General features: G+C 42.5%; 1 protein-coding gene across 2 annotated transcripts in view; it reads right to left on the bottom strand.

Annotated features, from left to right (window-relative positions):
• LOC128704108 (uncharacterized) overlaps positions 1-23,696 on the bottom strand; it is a 474,983-nt gene that overhangs the window by 48,585 nt on the left and 402,702 nt on the right. For both annotated transcript variants that reach the window (XR_011393856.1, XM_070099111.1), the window contains exon 5: positions 3,313-3,650. Coding sequence is in view for 1 of the 2 variants with exons in the window: in XM_070099111.1 (XP_069955212.1) it covers positions 3,313-3,650 (338 nt within the window). In the remaining variant the exon portion in view is untranslated. The remainder of the gene's footprint in view (positions 1-3,312; positions 3,651-23,696) is intronic.

The following is a 23,696-nucleotide window of genomic DNA, read 5'->3' as shown; positions in this document are numbered from 1 at the left end:
AAATGCATACTGGTTCAAGACAGACACATCAATACCATATAGTTTTCACTTCCAATTTAGTAAGTTTATTTAGGCACAGGTACACATAAATACAATTATCATACATAGTGTAAATTACTTAGGAAAACCCCCCCAAAAAAGTCTGAGTGACTTATTTCCATTGGGGTCCTTGAAAGTTGTGAATAAAATCTATTCATAGCCTTGTTTGTAGCATACTCAGTTCACACATTGAGGTCTGTGGTTCGATCTCCAGTACAGGTGGAAACATTGGGCACGTTTCCTTAAGACACCTGCTGTTTATGTTCACCTAACAGTAAATAGGTCCCTGGGTGTTAGCAGACTCGTGTGGGTCACATCCTGGGGACAAAATTAACCTAATTTGCCTGAAATGCTCTGCATAACCATGGGCTTTCTATACAGTATGTCACTGATGTCAGCTGGGTCTGTATATGTTGTACCATATGACAAAAGTAGCTGCTAAACTAGCACAAAGAATTACCTGAGAAAGATACTCAAATAATCTTGACAATGAGAGGAGCAAACAACAAATACATACATCATTATTTACAGTACAAAACAAAAGCATATGACTGAGTGCCTCATAATAACCTATACTCTGAAAAATTTCAAAATACTGTATTAGAGTAAGTGGGAGATTTTAGGCTGATAAGGAAAATTAAAATGGCAATAAAATGAAAGTTATCCTGACAGTTTTGTCAAAAGCATAGTATCACAAGGATCAGTACTGAACCTAGTGATGCTCTTGACAGAATAGTGATACAGTGGACCCCCGGTATTTGATTGCATCAGTATTCGATAAATCCGGTATTCGATGCATTTTAACGCAAAAGTTTTGCCTCGGTATCCGATTGAAAACCCGGTATTCGATACGATTTGTACGAGACGTGTCCACGTGTGGCCTGAACTGCCCCTTGTGTGCCAGTGTTTACAAGCCAGCCAGTGTGCGTGCATCTAAGGATACATTCGGTACATTCCATATTATCCATATTATCACTGTGTTTGGTGCTTGTTTCTGCAAAATAAGTCACCATGGGCCCCAAGAAAGCTTCTAGTGCCAACCCTGTGGTAAAAAGGGCGAGAATTAGTATTGAAATTAAGAAAGATTTTGAAGGGTTTGGGGCTAACCCTGAGAAGCCTATGCCAGTTGTGGAATCCATTGTGCCTACTTCAAAAATTAAGGAAATGTGTGCACAGTGGGTTGAAGTGCAAACCTTTATGGATGAAAATCACCCTAACACAGTTATTGCAAGCCGTGCTGGTGACTATTACAATGACAATGTTGTGGCCCATTTTAGACAAATCGTAAAGGAACGGGAGGTACAGAACTCTATGGACAGATTTGTTGTGTGACAGAGGTCCAGTGACTCTCAAGCTGGTCCTAGTGGCATTAAAAGAAGAAGGGAAGTAACCCCGGAAAAGGAATTGCTACCTCAAGTCCTAATGGAAGGGGATTCCCCTTCTAAACACTAACACTAACACCATCCACACTCTCCCCTCCTCCCATCCCATCAATCATCACCAGATCTTCAGTAAAGGTAAGTGTCATGTAACTGTGGATGTCTTCTTCAGTTTGTGTGTATTAAAATTAATATTTCATATGGTAAAAAAAATTTTTTTCATACTTTTGGGTGTCTTGCACGGATTAATTTGATTTCCATTATTTCTTATGGGGAAAATTGATTCGCTTTTCAATGAGCTCTCAGGAACGGATTAATATCGAATACCGGGGGTTCACTGTATACTGCTTGGTAAATTTATATAAGCTGAGCATGTAATGATAAATGAAGGATGGAGTTTATTTTTGAAAGGTAAAAAAAATTAAAACGCCATTCAATTCAAGAAGAAATAGCCCTCCTGCTAAATAATGAATGATAAAAGATCTAGAAAATTTGAGAAAAAAAGATGATCCTGTGGCAATTGTAAACAGATTACTGGCAAAGGACTCCCGAAGTGCAGTAATGGGGAGAGCCCTGCATACTGTTCCCAACTTCTTCAATAGCTCTCACATTTACTGATGGGGAAATAAAAAGAAATTGTTTGCACTATATGATAAAACTTGAATATGCTGCTCTGGCACTGTGTCTGTGTGTGCCTGAAGAAACAATACAAATCAAGAAAAGTTAAAGTGTAACAAAATGTACAGTATGTCAGAATTTAATGTGTTCTACCAAGATTAATTTTGACTACCTGTTAAGCGTCCTGGGGAGTCACTAGCCTAACAGCATCATCCCAGACCTCTCTCTCTATGAATCCATCAAATTCGTTCTTGAAGACAATTATGGGTCCGTAAGTCCCTCTTATACCTTTGTATTTGATGGGAGAGTGCTGAAAGGTCTTGGACCCTTTATATTTATTAAGTTATTTCTTAATGTACAGTACTTGTACCACTGCTTTTCATTGGGATACAGAACTGGAAAGAATGAAGAACTCAAAAGGAACACTGCATACAAAACTCAAGAGGGTTACCCAATAAAACAAAAGGAACAGTAAAAGACTAGGGAATAATTATCAGCTGACCTTTCTCTTAAAGAACATAATAAGACAAAGATCATGACGGCCAGGAGGATGACGGGGTAGGTATTGAAAACTTTCAAAACGGGAAATAATGCCAATGGTGACACTCTTCAAATTGCTAGTGCTCCCTCATTTAGAATATTGTTCAGTGCTGATGGCCCCATTCAAAGCAGGAGAAATATCAGAGCTCAAGCAAATACACAGATCGTTTACGGCCTGCATAGAGCCAGCAGAGCACCTAAATTACTGGCAATGCTTTAAAGTCTTGAACATGTACTTACTGGAGCAGAAGAGATATATATATAATATATACCTGGAAAGTACTCGAGGGTATGGTCCCAAATCTGCACACTGCCATAACAACATACTGGAGCAAGAGATATGGGAGGAAATGCAAAATAAACCCAGTGAGGAGCAGGGGTGCAGTGGGGACAATAAGGGAACACTGTCAACATTCGTGGCCCCAGACTACTCAACATCTTACCAGAAGATATCAGAAACACAGCCTGAACAAGTGTAGAAGCCTTCAAGAGGAAACTGGCCAAGTATCTTCACCATGTGCCAGATCAATCAGGTTGTAATGAATATGTGGGGGAAGCAGGCCTCCAGCAGCAACAGCCTGGTTGACCAGGCAAGCACCAGAAGAGCCTAGCCCATGGCTGGGCTCCGAGAGTAGCGAGACACTCGAAACTCATCAAAGATATATCAAAGGTATGAACATATACAAACACTGTCATAAATCTCTGTTTATGCAGTATATAGTGAGATTTATCTTGCCTGTTGTTGTTGGAATGCATGAGGATGTTGCTGCTGCTGCTGTTGTTGTTGCATCTGAGGATTGAACTGAGTCATTTGTGAGGGTGGGGGTCCTCCCCTTGGTATCTGTGTAGATGTTGGAGTGCCACAGACCATCTGGGCAGGTGAAGGTAATCTGGTCATATGTACAGCATTGTGAGGACCACATGTCATTTGTGAAGGCGTGACTGCTACTCGAGACATCTGGGAAGAGTTTGACGGCCCTCGGATCATTGGTGAGGAAGCTGGACCTCGAGGCATCGGGGTGGGTGTCTCCACAGCTTCTGATGCTTTCCGTTTTCGTTTTTTTCGTCCATCCTCTGAAAAAAGTAGTCTATGTTAAAAACTATCTAACTTTACCTAGAAAAAGAGACATTTATCATACTTATCAGCCTGGTCAGGTAGGTTTGAAAAAAAAGGCAATACAAATTTAAAACAGTAGCCTAAATTTCATCAAGCATGTAGAAAAACATGCTTTGCATATAGATAAATAAATGTACATATGCTAGGCACGAGTAAAAAAAAAAATATCAAGGAAGACGAAATGAAAAGATGCATATGAGAAGGCGCCAGTAGGGTCAATGATCCCTTTCCAAATCCTTGCCAATTCACCCACCCCCAGCACCCAACAATTATCGCATTACCAACCAAGCTCTACTCTGCCCAGCAATCTCGTATACTCTACCACACACAAACCACTCTAATTTAACTCCATTCCCAAACCTTGTAAAAGTACAGGCCAAACTCAAATCATTCAGTAGAGCAAAAATTCCACGAATGAGCCTTGGGAGTGATAATGTCAGGTCTCGCATTCACGGATCACAACAATGTTGCTGTTGCTACCGCAAGGATAATGATAGTGCTGGATAACTAGAAGTTTAAAGACAAGGGATGCAGAGTATATGACGATACTCTTCAAGTCATGAATCCTCTCCAGGCTTTAATACTGCTGTATACTAAAAGCTCCCTTCAAAGCAGGCGAAGTTTCTGAGATGGAAAATGTAGAGAGAGCTTTCACTGCCTGTATACATTCAAACATCTGAACTACTGGGAATGCGTGAAGTCATTTCAACAGTATTCCTTGTAATGTAGGCAAGAAAAGTACAACTTAATTTACACCTGAAAAATCCTGGAGGGCTTGGTCCTAAACCTGTACATCGGAATCACTCCATGTGAAAGCAAAAAACTTAGCAGAGGGGCGAAACGAGTACACTAAAAGAACTCGTTATATGTCATACGTCCCCGACTTTTCAACGCCCTCTCCCTCTGTGCATAGCATAAAGGAAATTACCAACAAACCTCTGGCTGTCTTCAAGAAGGAAATGGATAAATTCCTTCAATTAGCTTCTGATCATCCGGGCTGTGGTTTGTACACTGGAGTGCATGTTGCCGGCAGTAACAACCTGGTTGATCATGTCTTCATCCTCCAGGATCGCGAGGCATCAGACAAGTTCTTCAGGTAAATCTACGGTAAACACTCGACAGTACAACCTCTTTCCTGAAACCTCCCCTTTTCACACAAAGAAACTTAAAATTCTTACACACAAATGTCAATGGAGAAAGTAACATGGTATATGAAAAAGAATGCGAAAGGCGCAATCCAAATGTAACTGCAATAACAAACAATAGAAATAATCATCATAATATACCCAACAAGGTAGCAATAGGGAGAGATAAGAAAAGCATCAAGTAACACTAGCCATCAAGCAACAATAGAGAATTGATGATTTAGAAGACCAAAAATTGCCCAGAGTGTATGGATAATATATTAAGAGACTACATCAACAAGAGGAGCCAAGCCAATTGTTACACTTGTGTAAATCCCACCACCAAGTGGCAGGAAACAAGGACGCCACTATGATAATGTGCCTAACATTAAAATAATGAAAGTAAATCCCGTTGCTGAGTGTATCGTGCCTTCCACAGGTCCACAAGCTTAACAGGCGTCACAAACTAATGAGATATCATATAACTCGTGTCCATATAGGATGAGGAGGGTTATGTGAATAACAAAATTTAAAAAAAAACGTAGGCACACAACGTTTTACATGTAATGTTAAATTTCCTGGAAATTAGCAACATCACTATCCAGGAAATTAAGAAAGAAACGTGCTACTGGATTTGTACAAGTGACGAGGAATGTTGGGCAACTTACAGATTGCATAGCTAATGAAAGGTTAGTTACACACGTGAAGAGCAGCACATATGAGACAGAGGCGCAGTTGATTAATACATACAGGGTAAACACAAGTACAGAACAATACAGACAAGACAGAGAGCAATGCAAAACAGTGAAATAATAATAATTTGGGATTTTGTTATTCTTGAGTACTTGTTCTTTTAAGAAAATCACAAGCGTTCGCACACCGTCATAATTGTAACAACGATGAAGAAGAAATACTAGAGTTTATACTCAAGAGTGACAATATGAATCAGAACCACAAAGAGATGCGCTTTCAAGTAAGATTTGGAAACATTAACACATGTCTGAACTAGATAGACAAGAAAACTCGTAAAAACTACAATAAACAAAACCGAAGAGGCACAGAAAAGAAGTAATATATAAGAAAATTTGTATCTATGTTAAATGTAAATACTCGGACGCCTGTAAGTGTTCCGACCTGTTAAAGACACTCGTTTTGAAGCGTAGGTATTTTGCCCAAGAGAAGTACAAATCACTACTGATAAGGCAATGTTACAACAGGAGTTGCCAAACTTCCACACGGCAAAGACAGAATATATAATTTTATATCCAGAGGCTGAATGCTTAGCAAAAAAAAAAAATAATAAATAAATGAAAATACGTACACTAGAATTGACCTTAACGAATAATAAAATTATTTCGACAAACTCAAATACAATATACTCCGATGACAAAATTACTGGAGTACATAAACCACTGTACAGGTGGTATTTGAACCCATGGCGAGTGAGTCAAACTCCAGGCCAGTGCGTACGGTACTCGGCCAGCTGGCTACCTAGTTGGATGAATCTTATTGTAGCCAGCTGGCCCAGTGCCTTACGCACTGGCCTAGAGTTTTACGACTCACTTGCCATAGGTTCAAACACCACCCGTTCCGTGGTTTGTTTGCAATCGTCTTATTATGATTTCGTGAGACATTAAAGTACATATAATTAGAAACTTAGGCGGGTGAAATACAGAAATTGCCAATGTAAAGAGATTTCCAGTAAATTTAAGATCAAAAATAAACAAGTTACTATTAGATATTCCCTGGGGAAACTAGTCTGAGCAACCATGCAATAGTGCACAGGTTTAGAACAAAAATGGTGGAGCCCTACCAGGTCTAGTTCAGTAGGACTGTTGAAGTGTTTCTCCATTCTTGTATTATGTTCTAAATACTGCATGGAAAAGCTAAATACAGAAGTATACAAAGTCTGTATAAAATATTTTCCACTGAGACAGACCATCATAAATCGAGAGAAAATGTCGAAGAATGTACAGAAGAAAAAGTTAACAGGTTCCTTGAACACGCGACGATGTCACTGCAAAGTTAAAGCGAAGCTATACCAAGAGATTACTGATAAAGAGAAGAAACTAAAACATTCATACCAGACGCAAGAAACAGAAAGTGAACAAGAAAAAATCCTTAATATTTCTACATGTATGCAAAATTCAAATTAATAACCACCTCTAGAATTGGCTCATTATTCACTCGAGATTCACACTGGATAAAAATATAATAATAATTGGTTATAATCATAATTTTTAAAGGGGTGGACCGGTAAGCTAGCGGAAGGCCTCGGTCAGATGACCAAAAGGTCCAGCTGTGGGTCATCATGTGACTAAGACCCAAGTCAAGAAACACTTGTTCTGTTTCCTGACAAACCTGCTTAACAAAAAAAATAGAAAGACCGGTAGTAATCAAAGTTAACAATACACCAAACGAAAGTAGAGTGGAGGATCTAGATAGTTCTCTGTTGCCTTTCTATGCCCTACAAATCATATATCTGACATAAGCACAAATATCCCAAGAGTTCGAAAAGGAAATATAAAACATACCCATACATGCAGGCAGTACCTAAGCCTGATTCATGGAGTTCCTTACTTGAAAGGAAATGCAAAACACCACTAGCATGGTGACATTGTTCAATTCACTTGTGCTTTCTCGCTTCGAGTACATTTGTGTGTTGATAGCTTCGTTCAAAGCAAGAAAGATATCCGAGCTGGAAAGTATAGTGATTGATTACAGTTCTCAGGGTCTACTTGGAATATCTCCCGAGGGTCAATGCCCCAGGGGCCCGGTCCCAGACCAGGCCACCCGGTGGATGGTCTGATCACTCAGGATGCGCTGCCCCCACGAAATCCAAGGTAAGCATCACAGTCCTGCTGATCAGGCACCGACAGTTCCTTCTTGAAACTAGCCAGTAGTCTGGTGGTATTTAAAATTACAGGGAATGCCTCAAAATTCTATAAATTTAGTCTCAGGAGCAGATAAGACGATTCCTCATAATATATACGTAGAAGATGCTATAGGGCCTGGTCCCAGATTTATAACACACTGAAGTGAGAGAGATGGGAGAAAAAGTAAGAGAGGCCCTGTGAAAAGTAAGGGCGCCACGGACACTGAGAAATAGCTATGCCAACGTCCGTGGTCCACGACTCTTCAACTTGCTACCAGCTGATATCAGAAATATTGCCAAAACGAACCGTGGAATTTTTCAAGAGGAAAACGGCTCTCTACCTTTGCCAGAATAACTGAGCTATGATGAATGTGTGGGCCAGAGGGCCGCCAGCAACAACATCCTGGTTGAACTGGCCTAGCTCTGGGCCAGGATGCAAAGGTACACAAACTCTCAAAACCGATCACAGGTATATCATAGGCTTATTGCCCCACATATCCATCACAGCTCACATTTTGCGGAGGTACTGGTTCAGTTTCCACTTGAAAATTTCTACCTTGTTCTGACATTATTTCTGATACAGTTAGTAGCAGGCTGAATAGTCTTTAACAATGAATGGTAACAATGCTCTCTTATTGTGTCTTTTGTGCCTGTTTTACACTGGGTCTATTTTACACTTCCTCCCGAATCTTTCACTCCAGTACACTGTTATGGTATTGTGTAGGTCTGGGACTATGTTCGCAAATATCTTCTATGTATATATTAACAAGTATATCTCTCCTCTTTGCTGCATAGGTGTACATTTAAAGTACTTTTAGGTACTCCTATTCGATTAAATGCTGTACGGACTCTTATGTAAGCAGCAAACACTGTTGGTATCTTTTCCAGTCTTGACGTCTCTCCTGCTTTAACGAAGCTCTCAACACCCAACAATATTTTCAACGAGAACATTTTTTTTTCTTGTTTTGAAAGCTCTCATTACCCACCCAGTCATTTTTTCTTAATTTGCATCACTGTTTTAAAGTGTTCTCTAAATAGGTCATTTGACATCATTATACTTAGGTCTTTCACATGCTCCTTTCGTTCTATGAAATGATCTCTTGTGTCTTGCAAGTGGTGCTCATTTTGAGTTCTTCGTTCTTTTCATATCTGAGAACTTAGAGCTTGTAGCCACTGTCCATCATGTTATTTTATAATGCCCATTGGACGACTTTCCTTACAATTTTTCCAAGCTGAGAGAGCTTTCATGTCTTGGTATCGTCTACAAAGGGCGATATAAAGCAGTGGTTTGTGTTTTTTTCTGAGAATTCAAAACTGTAATGGCTCTAGGACTGTGCTTCTACGTACTCAACTTTTTACTTTCCTAAGGCATGATTTTGCTTTGGTTACTACTACCCTATTTTGCTAGCAAGAAATTTTAATATCTATTTTCCCACTTTCCAGTTAAACCTACTATTTCCTAAGCTATCTCACTTCACACCAAGTCCATGTAAACCACATCTGCGATCTGGTTTTCTTGCAAATCCTCCGAAATACCCTCATAATAATTCGGTAGCTCTGACAAGCATGATCTTCCTGCTCTAAAACCATGTTCAACTGGCTTGCTTCTGTATCCAGCTTCTCCATACGCTGGCATAGGTTAAAAGTAGTACTCAGGTCAGTCTCCCAGGGAATGTCTGATAGTTCTTTATTTTGTCCCAGTCAATTCTGTGATTGGTGAAGTTAAATTTACTGGACATCCTTTCGCGTTGCCTATTTTTTAGGCTCTCTACATATAGATTCACGTATTTTTTGTTTCAATGTTATGACGGAGTATCCTTCTGATTAGTTTCTCGCTCTGGTGCATTTCCAGTAGGTTCTGTTACCTGTTAGCTCAAGGTAAAGCTGTCACAGAACCCCAATAGCTGACTAGTACGGGTATTAGGCTAACGTTGCCAGCAGTAAACACACTGGACAAGAGAAAACGCGCCATGGACAAAACGCGAGTGCAAGAGGGGGCGAGCACCCCCTCCGCCCCCTTCTGCCTGCTCACAGGGCCCACAATCGATATCAATAAGCCATGAGGAGGTGCGGCCCACACACTTAGAAGCCAACCCTTGTATTCCTACGCAGAATGTATTCTCATTGTGTATGCTTGTATTCCCAGTGTGTATATTTGTATTCCCTTACAATGTATACACCTTTACCTTGGATACAACTCTGGTGAGTTTCGAGTTTTCCTATTCCGGGCACTCGACCCTGGCCCAGGCTTGTCTGGTGTTCGGTCAACCAGGCTGTTGTTGCTGGCGGCTCGTTGGCCCACATACCCGTCACAGCCTAGTGGATGTGGCACTTAGTAGAGGTAGTATACTGCAGTGTAGTAAGTATACTGTTGTGTAAAAATATACTATGACGTAGGAAGTATTCTGTGGCATTAGTATCCTGTGAAGTACGACGTATACTGTGGTGTATGAAGTATACACAAATAACCCATACAGATGAGAGGGGAGCTTACGACGACGTTTCGGTCGGGTTATTTGTGTATTGTTCTAGTCACGGTATTGTACATTTTTGTTATGTTTGAAGTATACTTTGGTGGTGTATGAAGTATATGGTGGTGTATGAAGTATACTGTAGTGTAAGAGGTGTACTGTGTATTAAGTATAGTGTGGGTGTATTGAGTATAGTGTGGGTGTACTGAGTATAGTGTGGGTGTACTGAGTATGGTGTGGGTGTACTGAGTATAGTGTGAGTGTACTGAGTATAGTGTGAGTGTACTGAGTATGGTGTGGGTGTACTGAGTATAGTGTGAGTGTACTGAGTATAGTGTGAGTGTACTGAGTATAGTGTGGGTGTACTGAGTATAGTGTGGGTGTACTGAGTATAGTGTGGGTGTACTGAGTATAGTGTGGGTGTACTGAGTATGGTGTGGGTGTACTGAGTATGGTGTGGGTGTACTAAGTATGGTGTGGGTGTACTGAGTATAGTGTGGGTGTACTGAGTATAGTGTGGGTGTACTGAGTATAGTGTGGGTGTACTGAGTATAGTGTGGGTGTACTGAGTATAGTGTGGGTGTACTGAGTATAGTGTGGGTGTACTGAGTATGGTGTGGGTGTACTGAGTATAGTGTGAGTGTACTGAGTATAGTGTGGGTGTACTGAGTATAATGTGAGTGTACTGAGTATAATGTGAGTGTACTGAGTATAGTGTGGGTGTACTGAGTATAGTGTGGGTGTACTGAGTATAGTGTGGGTGTACTGAGTATAGTGTGGGTGTACTGAGTATAGTGTGGGTGTACTGAGTATAATGTGAGTGTACTGAGTATAGTGTGGGTGTACTGAGTATAGTGTGGGTGTACTGAGTATAGTGTGGGTGTACTAGGTATAGTGTGGGTGTACTGAGTATAGTGTGGGTGTACTGAGTATAATGTGAGTGTACTGAGTATAGTGTGAGTGTACTGAGTATAGTGTGAGTGTACTGAGTATAGTGTAGGTGTACTGAGTATAGTGTAGGTGTAATGAGTATAGTGTGAGTGTACTGAGTATAGTGTGAGTGTACTGAATATAGTGTGGGTATACTGAGTATAGTGTGGGTGTACTGAGTATAGTGTGAGTGTACTGAGTATAGTGCGGGTGTACTGAGTATAGTGTGGGTGTACTGAGTATAGTGTGAGTGTACTGAGTATAGTGTGGGTGTACCGAGTATAGTGCGGGTGTACTGAGTATAGTGTGAGTGTACCGAGTATAGTGTGGGTGTACTGAGTATAGTGTGAGTGTACTGAGTATAGTGTGCGTGTACTGAGTAGTGTGAGCGTACTGAGTATAGTGCGGGTGTACTGAGTATAGTGTGGGTGTACTGAGTATAGTGTGGGTGTACTGAGTATAGTGCAGCCAGCAGCAACAGCCTGGTTGATCAGGCTCTGATCCACCAGGAGGCCTGGTCACAGACCGGGCCGCGGGGGCGTTGACCCCCGGAACTCTCTCCAGGTAAACTCCAGGTAAATAGTGTGGGTGTACTGAGTATAGTGTGAGTGTACTGAGTATAGTGTGGGTGTACTGAGTATAGTGTGGGTGTACTGAGTATAGCGTGAGTGTACTGAGTATAGTGTGAGTGTACTGAGTATAGTGTGAGTGTACTGAGTACAGTGTGGGTGTACTGAGTATAGTGTGGGTGTACTGAGTATAGTGAGTGTACTGAGTATAGTGTGAGTGTACTGAGTATAGTGTGAGTGTATTGAGTATAGTGTGAGTGTACTGAGTATAGTGTGAGTGTACTGAGTATAGTGTGAGTGTACTGAGTACAGTGTGGGTGTACTGAGTATAGTGTGGGTGTATAAAGTGTACCGTGTGGACCAGTGGAAGGTTTCTTACTCTTACCAAAGCTTATTTTCTCTACCTCTGGGACCGAGCACTGTCAGCATGGGAACGCTGTCAGATGATTTTCTTAAATCAAGTGGAGTTAGGGTAATGTAAATTTTGGAGATTCTGACAAAGTTTTGTATCTCATTCCTCTGGACTGAGCAACATCTGACTTTCAACCTTCCAGGCTCTGCCCAACTTATTCTTGAAGCTGTCAACCACCATTTCAACCACCACTTCAACCACCACTTCAACCACCCTCAGACTGAAGAAATACTTTTCGACGTCATTATTGTTCGTGTGTGTCTTATATTTACAATCTTGGCTCTATGTCTCTGGTACTCTTCTCTAAAAATAATTTTCTGTGTATCCTTTCTACGCCTATTAGGGTTTTATATACTTCGTAATTACGTTTTATTACTTTCTTTCCTCTCCTCCAGAAACGTCAAAAACAGCTTCTCGGTTCTCTCCATATATTACATTCTTCTGAGAACTGTGGAAAAGGATAAAAAAAACTACCACTCTTGGAGTAAGTGATTCAAAGAACAGACAGTTAATCCAACTTTCCTGTATATAGGAAGGCCATTAATTCCAAAGGCTTTAAAAACTCTTAATATGAATCTACTGAGACATTTCTTAGCTTTGTGCATGTTTGATCAGGTGTGTGTTCCACGCTGGGGCTACACAGTCCATGATGAGTGTCACCTACATCGTGTGCGGTGTCTATAATGACTAGGTTTAACTACATATTACCAGTAGGTAATTCTAGGGGCCACTGCCCCGCGGTTCGGTCCTAGAACAGGCCTCGTTATATTATTCACAAAAATTACTAAATCAGCATGGGTCACTCAGCGCTCTCTAACCTTCACCTGTTGTCGTACTCTCCACTTATTTTTCCCAAGGAACATTATTTAAAAAGAATCATAGCTATCTCATTCATTTCAAACTACAATTTAACAATATAAATCCCTGGTGATTCATATTTTGGCATTATACACACAGGAAAAACATTATCTTAGGTTTGCCTGTACCAAGGTACACACTTATGAGGCAGTATTCTTGGCTATAAAGGTCAAGTGTGAGGAGTAAGGCGATGTTAAAGATGATACTTTCATAGCTAAATCCTGGAGGCACACATCAACTCTATTACGGACTAGCAAATATTAAGAAATGCCTTCAGAGGTTACAGTAAGGAATCCTTAACATTATACACAACATAGATTAGGCCCAACTTAAGAGTGAGCAACACCACTATGGAACCCACACCACTGGCTCAATCACCTTCATATGTTTCAAGGTCCTAAGGTAGGGAATTAGATTAATCACAGGACTGAATATGAAGCGCCAGAACGGAGACCTCACTCTGTTAAGCATGTTATCTGAGGCATTAAACATCCTATGAAGACGGTGTCTAGGCAGAGGCATCATATCATATGCTTTAAAACCCAGTGATATACCAACACTCAGTATAACAATCTAGGCCAAGAGCGCTGAAGTCACACCCTATGAGATTTTGTTTATTTTATCGAGAAGTAAGACTGCTAAACACATTCAAACAACATTACAAAACTCAGAATATAGGTTTAGAAGATGACTCTCCCGCCCTTCCTAACTGCTAGATCACTATATGCTTCTCATACACTGAATGACACGGATAATGCAAATTTTGCGACACCTTTTGACAGACGTGTTCATTGTGCATCAGTTCACAAAATAAGTTCAAAAGGAATAAACGGAAATCAGGTCTTCCATTTTCCCAAAAATAGATCCTAAGATTAATAAACAGCAATGTAAAAGAGACAGAGTGAAAGACAATGTAATCACACCAAATTACATATCACCAACGAAGACAAAGAAAGAAATGGTAAAACCTTAGCAGACGATATTAGAATCCACACGAGTGACATCCATCGAGGACACCACAAACCAGGTCTTCCAGAGGTCACAGAAAAAGTGATAGTTAACGAGGCCAAATTTCAACTACTCAGTTATTAAAAAAATAGAAAAATATAAACTGGAATATGGTACGATAACTGATTAAACCATCCAATATAATAGATATGGAATGTCAAGGTCCTAAGAACAGAACACATCGGAATTTAGTGTTACTACCAACTGTAAGGAAAAAGACCTACCAGGTAGGTACGTAGATAACAAAAACTTTCAAAGCAAGAAATGGCAAGTGAATAATGATATTTCTAAAGCACCAGTACGCTCTATATAAGAAGTATACATCTATAGATCTAGTGGTTATAATTATAACCATATTTTTTTAAAGGGGTGGAGGGGTAAGCCAGCGGAAAGCCTTGGTCAGATGACCAAAAGCTCCAGTTGCGAATTATCATATGACTACAGACCAGCGTCAGGAAACACTTGTCCTGTTTCCCGACAAACCTTACCTAACCTACATTCTATGACTGCTTCAGTTAAGACAGGTGACACTGCCGATCTCCAGGATATTCAGAGAAATTCCGCTGCCAGCATAAATTTAATCAAACACCTAAATTACTGAGCACGTCCAAAATCCTTCAAATATAAACTTCCTATAATGCTGACGAAAAAGATGTATACTACTGTACTTACAAATGTATGGGAGGGACTGGTTCTAAATCAGCACACTAAAATTGAACATCAAAATGGTATACAATACCGACAGGTTGTTAGGTAAGACACATATGCAACAGTTAGACAACTTTATTCCGAAACGTTTCGCCTACACAGTAGGCTTCTTCAGTCGAATACTGAAGAAGCCTACTGTGTAGGCGAAACGTTTCGGAAAAAAGTTGTCTAACTGTTGCATATGTGTCTTACCTAACACACTAAAATTATTCTTTAGGAGAGTGGGAGGCACAGAACACTGCGAGGTATCACTAATGAAAATCATGGGTGTACGTTAAGGCAGAGCTTTACAACCAGGTTGACAAAGGAAAGACTCAGGGGTGACCAGAGTGACTCCTGGCTGACCCGGGGGTGATCCTAGCTGACCCGGGGGTGACCTGGTTGACTGGGATGACTCCTGGCTGACCCGGGGGTGATCCTGGCTGACGCGGGGGTGACCTGGTTGACTGGGATAACTCCTGGCTGACCCGGGGGTGATCCTGGCTGACGCGGGGGTGACCTGGTTGACTGGGATGACTCCTGGCTGACCCGGGGGTGATCCTGGCTGACGCGGGGGTGACCTGGTTGACTGGGATGACTCCTGGCTGACCCGGGGGTGATCCTGGCTGACGCGGGGGTGACCTGGTTGACTGGGATGACTCCTGGCTGACCCGGGGGTGATCCTGGCTGACGCGGGGGTGACCTGGTTGACTGGGATGACTCCTGGCTGACCCGGGGGTGATCCTGGCTGACGCGGGGGTGACCTGGTTGACTGGGATGACTCCTGGCTGACCCGGGGGTGATCCTGGCTGACGCGGGGGTGACCTGGTTGACTGGGACGACTCCTGGCTGGCGAGCACATACTGTCTTAAAAAAGGATTTTCAATCCTTGTCAATGTCAAAACGAAAATAAAAAAAAATGAAATGCCTCTTGCAGGTGGAGATATTAATGATGGTGATAACGAAGCAGACATCACTCCTCCTCGGCATAAACTTACATGTGAAACACAACGACAAAAATAAATGAAACTGACTAAAGACTGTTGTGTCAACTGAAGGGTGGATTACACCAGTATTAAACATGATTTCTTCTAACTTGATGCCAGTTACAATTACTGTCAATATAATTCAAATCATTAATAAATTAAATAAGTTAATCACTTGTGATTATTCCTACTCCGCTTTTAAGTAAAATGTACGTACGTACGTGTGTGTGTGTGTGTGTGTGTGTGTGTGTGTGTGTGTGTGTGTGTGTGTGTGTGTGTGTGTGTGTGTGTGTGTGTGTGTGTGTGTGCGCGCGCGCGCACACACACACACACACACACTCCCACCTACCTACTTCTGATGAGCCTCGATTTTTTTTCTACTCCCAGAGCCCGGCCTTGGGCCAGGCTCGTCTGGTAGGCTTTGTGTCATGCAAATGTTGTTCTCACCCTCAATGCATTTTCAACACGTTTAAAAAATATTCATTAACATATAAATGGGATAAGTAGAGGGAGAATACAAACAGCTCCCCGGAGATACCTCAAGATTTTCGTCTTGAAATATTCGCTTCTCCGAGGATTACAAAATTATCTAAACAGATTTCAACCATTGTTATGAAGGTAGCTAAAATCTTGACAAGTGCAATGAAAACAGGAGGGCGAAAGAAGACTATGCACGAAATATAACCCGAGGTCAAGGATCTGGGAGCTAACATCACACCAAGGGTATCACCAGAAATACATATCGAGTGTATAAGAAGTGACATGTGCAAAACTAGTTAACCTAAGAATTGTTTTCAAGTATCTTAACGAAGATTCGTTGACGACATTATACATAATTTACGTAAGGCCAATCTTGAGCTCGGCCATAGGCCAGGCTCGTCTGGTGCTAGCCTCGTCAGCCAGGCTGTTGCTGCCGGTGGCTGGCAGCCCTACATATCCATCACAGCCTGGTTGATCTGGCATCTGGTGAAGATACTTGAACAAGTTGTCTCTTGAAGACTTCTACACTTTTCCCAGCAGTGTTTCAGATATCTTCTGATAAGATGTTAAATAATCTGGGCCCACGGATATTGATACAGTGTTCCCTTTCTATGCCCACCGCATCCCTGCTTTTCACTGGGTTTATTTTGCACTTCCTTCTATACCTCTCGCTCCAGTATGTTGTTATGGCAGTGTGCAAATTTGGAACCAGGCCCTCGAGTACTTTCCAGGTACATATTATCACGCATCTCTCTTCTCCGCTCCAGTGAGTACATATTTAAGACTAAGGCGTTCCCAGGATTGTCAGCCTGGCCCCCACTACCTGTGATATACCTGTGGCCGGCTTCAAGGATCTTCCTATTCCCGCAGCCCATTCTGGGGTCAGGCCAGGGCTGTCAGCCTGATTCCACCCCACCATTCTCCAGAATTGTCAGCCTGGCCCCCCCTCCCCATAAACCCCCCTCCCACCAGGACTGTCAGCCTGGACCCACCATCGCAGCTGGCGTCTTGCAGACTCGGGGACCACCTATTGATTTTACAATTACGCAGGACACAAATCTCTTCAGAATTGTTTAAACCGCTCAGAGAACCAGAAGTAGTGTGTTGGAGTTTTGATGGTGTGGCGTGATGTGGTTGTGATGATGTGGCTGTGGCGATGTGGCTGCAGTGATGGTGTGGCTGTAGTGATAGCGTGGCTCTGGTGGTGTGACTGGCGATGGTGTGGTTATAGTGTGCTGCTGACTAGTAGTGTAGTGTATGTGTGTGTGAAATTCACTGTACTTACCTTGAGATATGAATGCGAGGGTCGAGCCCTGGTTCTTGGCTCCTGTGTTCAGTAACTGACGTGCCTCACTCCCTGCCCTTTTGGCCTAATTTATATCTTTACCTATATACCTCTGACGAGTTTCGAGTTTTTCTACTGCCGAAGCCCGGCCTTGGGTCAGGCTCGTCTGGTGGTTGCCTGGTAAACCAGACTGTTGCTGCTGGCGGCCCTCTGGCCCACACAGCCTGGTTGATCTGGCACCTGGTAAAGATACTTGTCGAGTTTCCTCTTTGAAGATTTCTACACTTGCTCCAGCAGTGTTTCTGATATCTTCTGGTAAGATGATAAATACTCTGGGACCACGGATGTTGATAAGTTCTCTTACTGTGCCCAATGCGCTCTCGGCTTTTCACAGGGTTTTATTTTACAATTCCTCCCATTTCTCTCACTCCAACATATTGTGCCAGTGTGGAGATTTGGGATTAGGCCCTCAAGTATTTTCCACGTATATATGATCATGTATCTCTTTCTCTCCTCCGCTCCAGCGAGTACATATTTAGGACTGATGCATTCCCAGTAATGTTAATGCTTTATTGATTACGTAGAACGTAAATGTTCTATATCTGTTCCAGCTCTATCTTCCCTGCCCTAAATGGAGCCATCAACACTGGAAAATAATCTAAAGGAGAAATGTCACCAATGGCACTATTTCCCTTGCTTTGAAAGTTTTCATTATCCACCCCCGTCATTTTTTCTGGGTATCGTGACATTTGCCTTGTGTTCTTTGCAAGAAAGGACAGCCGACATAATTACTCCCAGATCTCTATATTTCTTTTATGCTATTTGATGATCATCTTGGGTTTTGCATATAATCTCCCCTTTAAGTTATTTTATTTCCATATCTAAGCAGTTAGAACTTATCACCACTGAGAGTCATGTTCTTCTCCATTTATTCTACATTTTTCAGTGTCTTATACAAAAGTAAACTTTGTTTATTTTGATATCAACCGCAAATGATAATACAAAACTATGGAGAGTATTTTTACCTACGTCTGCTGTGAGGGTGAGAAATAGTACAGGGCAGTGCCTTAAGTCCTCTTTCAAACATCTACACTTGTTTCACCAATATTTATGGTATGTGATAGTGTGAGGCTGAACAGTCGGGGACCAAGCATGTTGACTGTGCCCATGGTGGCCCTGCTTTTCGTTGGGTTTATTTTTCACGTCCTTCTCTAATCTTTCACTCCGGTAACAATGCATAGCGCGCGCGCGCACGCACACACACACACACACACACACACACACACACACACACACACACACACACACGCACACGCACACGCACACGCGCACACGCGCACACGCACACGCACGCACGCACGCACACGCGCGCACATACACACGCGCGAACGCACACACGCACACACAGGCAACAGGATTCATACATAGCTTTAAGAAGAGGTACGATAAAGCTCTTGGAGCAGGGAGACAGGTGGACCTAGTAATGATCAGCGAAGAGGCGAGGCAAGGAGCTATGAATCGACCCGTACAACCACAAATAGGCGAGTACACACACACTGGTTTATATCTTCTCGTTTCCACCAAGTACACCCCAAGTACTTTAAAACATTCCCAGAAATTCAGATGTTTTATTTACAATACGAGCGGTAAACCATCTCTGTACATTTTCCAGCTCCTAGATCTCGCCTTCCTTGTAATTAGCTAAACCCAACACAATATTCTAGACGCACTTACGACTTCACACAGATACCAGTAAATACAATATTTAGGCAGGTTTTTCCGTTCCTAAAACAGTGCTGATTTTCTTTGATAATTTCTACTCACTCAAAGTGCTCCACATCCTCTTCCTCACAATCTCCTCCATAACTTCTGATATCATACAAGTCAGTGATACTGTAGTTCAGGGCTTCCTATCTCTTAGTTTTTTAATATGGAAATAAAAGAAATTTCTAGCGACTGAAGCGTCTTTAGTGAGGTGAAGATCCTTGCTACATTTCTCCTTCCAGCGGCCAGGGAAGCATGTTGTCAGGTCCCGCGACTTCAGTTGTCTCCAATTCTGCATAGTTTTCGAATCTCCAATGTTATTTGTAAAGTTTTTAGGTGCTGATAATGTGTTGTACAACTGCTACTCACAGGTACAGTTAGTGCACTAGTTCACAGGTTGGAGACAAGTGTGCTAGGACTATCTTTACCTTTCAAGAGTTTCCAGAGTTTTGCTACTCCGGCAACATGGCCCTTGGCCAGGCTTGTCTGGTGCTTGCCTCATCAACCAGGCTGCCACCTTTGGGTGACTGTTAACCCGAGTGTAACCCAGTTTCTCCAGAAACACTAACAGTGTCATCAAAGCAGTAAAAAGAAAAAAGACAGGTTTCATAGCAGGAACCTCTGAGAACAATTTATGACAAACCAGTGATGATAATCCTTAAGGCACTTGTTCTCTCTAGCCAAAAATGTTGGTGCACAAGGACACTCCCTTCTTTGAGAACAGACGAAATGACGCATCCGGAGATTACAGATGAGTTCCAAAAGTCTTCCTATTCCCGGAGCCCGGCCATGGGCCAGGCACGTCTGGTGCTAGCCTGATCAACTCGGCTGTTCCTGCTGGTGGCCTGCTGCCCCACATATCCATCACAGCTTCCTTGATCTCGCACCCGTACAAATTTGAATACTTAAATTACTGGAAATGCCTACCTGGAGGTCGTTCCGAAGATCAACGCCCCCGCGGCCCAGTCCTTGACCAGGCCTCCCGGTGTATCAGGGCTTGATCAACCAAGCTGTTACTTCTAGCCGTACTCAGTCCAACGTATGAACTACATCCCGGCTGATCGGGCTGTATTTCACACGTTTAAAAAAAATTCTAGATTATGGAGTTTGGGATTTTCATAAAGCTGGTTATTAGCCTTTTTAATGCCCTGTCAACGATATTTTGTATGACATTGGTGGTATTGACATGATTTCTTTTTTCTTGCCAGTGTGCTACTGCCTTAGTGAAGCGGGGCTGTGTCCGACATTTTTCGAACCTCTAGAGTTTCATTTAAATCTAAACACTGAGCGCCCTTGCTAGAGGTATTTAACACCGGTTTTATAAATACGAAATGCTAGAAATTTGACTCTGGCGTTGAGTGCCGGGTCAGGTGGCAGTTCAGGTGTTTGGGTCAGGTGGCAGTTCAGGTGTTTGGGTCAGGTGGCAGTTCAGGTGTTTGGGTCAGGTGGCAGTTCAGGTGTTTGGGTCAGGTGGCAGTTCAGGTGTTTGGGTCAGATGGTAGTTCAGGTGTTTGGGTCAGGTGGTAGTTCAGGTGTTTGGGCCAGGTGGCAGTTCAGGTGTTTGGGCCAGGTGGCAGTTCAGGTGTTTGGGCCAGGTGGCAGTTCAGGTGTTTGGGCCAGGTGGCAGTTCAGGTGTTTGGGTCAGGTGGCAGTTCAGGTGTTTGGGCCAGGTGGCAGTTCAGGTGTTTGGGCCAGGTGGCAGTTCAGGTGTTTGGGTCAGGTGGCAGTTCAGGTGTTTGGGCCAGGTGGCAGTTCAGGTGTTTGGGTCAGGTGGCAGTTCAGGTGTTTGGGCCAGGTGGCAGTTCAGGTGTTTGGGCCAGGTGGCAGTTCAGGTGTTTGGGCCAAATGGCAGTTCAGGTGTTTGAGTCAGGTGGCAGTTCAGGTGGTTTCAAGCAAGTAGCCATGTAGCTGGTTAATAGTAGTCAATGTAGTAGTAATAACTGTAGTAGTACCACTACTAGGAGAGCAGTAATCGTAGTAGTGTAGGAGGGAAGGGTGGGTGGGTGGGTGAGGCAGGCAGAGCAGCTGGGAGGCTGTGGAAGGCAGACGTCACGGCTCCTTAACACACCACGGACTCTCACCTTTAGCTCACCCGACACCCATTCTCCCACTCACACTTCTTGTACCACCATCTCCTTGACGGCTTCCACTCATGCTCTCCCCAGCTCTCTTTCTCTTTCACCCCCCTCCCTCCCTCCCCCTCTTTCTCTCTCTCTCCCTCTCGGTGCTCAAGTGTGATTCTGGCTAACTGCTTATTTTACAGTCTTCCAGTGGACCACTCACACACCATATAATGCAGAATAAGCTACAAAAGAATGGAAATCTTTAGGTGTAGATCTTTCGTATTTTCGTGCGTCGTCAGGAGCTATGCAATGCTGCAAGACAGGAGAGGAAATTCTCTGAGGCAACGAAGAAGGTATCATTGGTAACCCATGTCACTCAGTGACATGGGTTACCACTCAATCTGGGGAAAGGAGGCGCAGGCAGGATTTCAATCTGAGTTAAAGAGGTGCACCCAGGATTGTAATCTGAGGAAGGGGGGGGTTGCTTAAAAATTATATGAAAAAATAAAATAAATTATTCTTAAAACAGTATGTGAAATTTCTTAATACAGTGAAATTTAACCATTAATCGAAAATAAAATTATTCGTATCCAGGAGGCAATTTGCCTTCCCTTCCCTGGTGGCTGCGCCATTGGTGGTGACATTAGTAATCATAGAGTAAAACTCGCATTTATAAAGCAACCTGTTCATGGAGCGGGCCGCGGGGGCGCCGACCCCTGGAACACTCAGACTCCAGGTAGCTGGCAGACTGTTTAGTTTGTAATGTGTTGTATTTAGTAAAATTGGATACATCAGCAGTGTGCTGCTACCCTATTCTATATATATTTCCTTGTCATTTTCTATCACCGCAGGTTGGGGGTCAGAGTGCTGAAATATGTCAGCCTGAGCTGGGAGACGTCAGTAAGTCAAAGAGGATATCGTCAAATATTTCATTAAGAGTTCATCAGCTACGACAGCTTTAAAGGCTTCATATCAGCAGGGCTAAAGTCACCATTACTTTGGAATTACCATCTCAGGATAGCCTATCCAACGCAGAGGAGAAATGGAATTTACTGGAGACATCTCCATCATCTCAAAACAGAAGCAAGAGAAATTATTGATAAGAGATAGAGGTGGTGGGGGAGTGCAGAAGCCCAACTGTCAATTATATTTAACTCAATATGGATCATATACCGTATTTTCCGGCGTATAAGGCGCGTTTTTTTCCCACAAGTCTTGAAAAATCACACAGCGCTTTATATGCTAAAGATCAGGGTCAAGGGTAGGCTTTGTGTTACAGTTTGGCAGTTATTTACTAACGTTACGTTACAACTACTTAGAAACATCGCCTTTTATGACTCATATAAACGTGCGCCTTATATGCCGGAAAATGTGGCAAGTCTTGTCTGAAGAAGGAAGGTGAGATGCAGCCATGCTAGTGGATTCTTGTGTAGATCCATCAGTGTATATAATGTTTGATGTTTGCTAATTATACACTCCGAGGAAGCTTGGCTTCACGGCAGGATGCTCCTGCCTTTCATTACTCAATAACTGTAATATGGTCAATGGAAGAACTGGAAGAATGCAGAGATGATATACAAAGACTGATGATGTTAACATCATACGCGATCGAGGCATTGTAGTAGAAACTGCTTACGACAGGAATGAGTAAAAGTGAGCAGATGCATGGATCCAAATGGCGTCTTGCCACAATATTGAAGAAACGACACACTGCAGAATAAGCACTTATTACGACGTTTCGCTCCGTCGAGAGTTTTATCATAAAGCTTGTATTGTAACTCTTCTTGGTAGACACATGATCTTCCTAACAAACCAGACACAAGCAGTAATATCCAACGAGTAAAATCACCTTACAAATATATCACATTCGACACAAAAGACATAAATAATGACATGGTATCATTGTTCGCAGGCAACTTAACAATCTGAGCCACCGGGGACAGTAAGTTACCATGGATGCTTTTCATACAAATTCAAGAATTGTCTGCGAAAGATGATATAGGTCTATGATTTGTATCGCAGAGTATTGTGGATTTGTGACAGAGAATTGTGGTGGAGCAGTGTGCTCTACAGTTGTATATTAATAAAAGACTGAGGTAACAAGCATGGAGGTATCCTGTAGCTCCGTTGGAGGTGCACTCAGCTCGCACAGTGAGGTCCGTGGTGCGATCCCCGGTACGGGTGGAAACATTGAGCGTTTTTCCTTAAGACACCTGCTGTCCCTGTTCACCTAGCAGTAAATAGGTACTTGCGTGTTAATCGACTGGTGTGGGTCGCATCCTGGGGACAAAATTAACCTAACTTGCCCGAAATGCTCTGCATAACCATTGGCTTTCTATATAGTAGTATGTCACTGATGTCAACTAGGCCTGTTGTATCATATAGAAATAAAATTATTATAATTATAATAAGTAATTATTATTATTATTATTATAAGAGCAGCAGAGCAGTAAGTACGTGACCCGGTGGCAGAAATGATGACCCCCAACAC

The sequence above is a fragment of the Cherax quadricarinatus genome, chromosome 66, assembly GCF_038502225.1.
Source record: "Cherax quadricarinatus isolate ZL_2023a chromosome 66, ASM3850222v1, whole genome shotgun sequence".
NCBI lineage: Eukaryota > Metazoa > Arthropoda > Malacostraca > Decapoda > Parastacidae > Cherax > Cherax quadricarinatus.
Note: the sequence above shows the minus strand (reverse complement) of the source record. Positions and strands in the feature narration are given on the sequence as shown.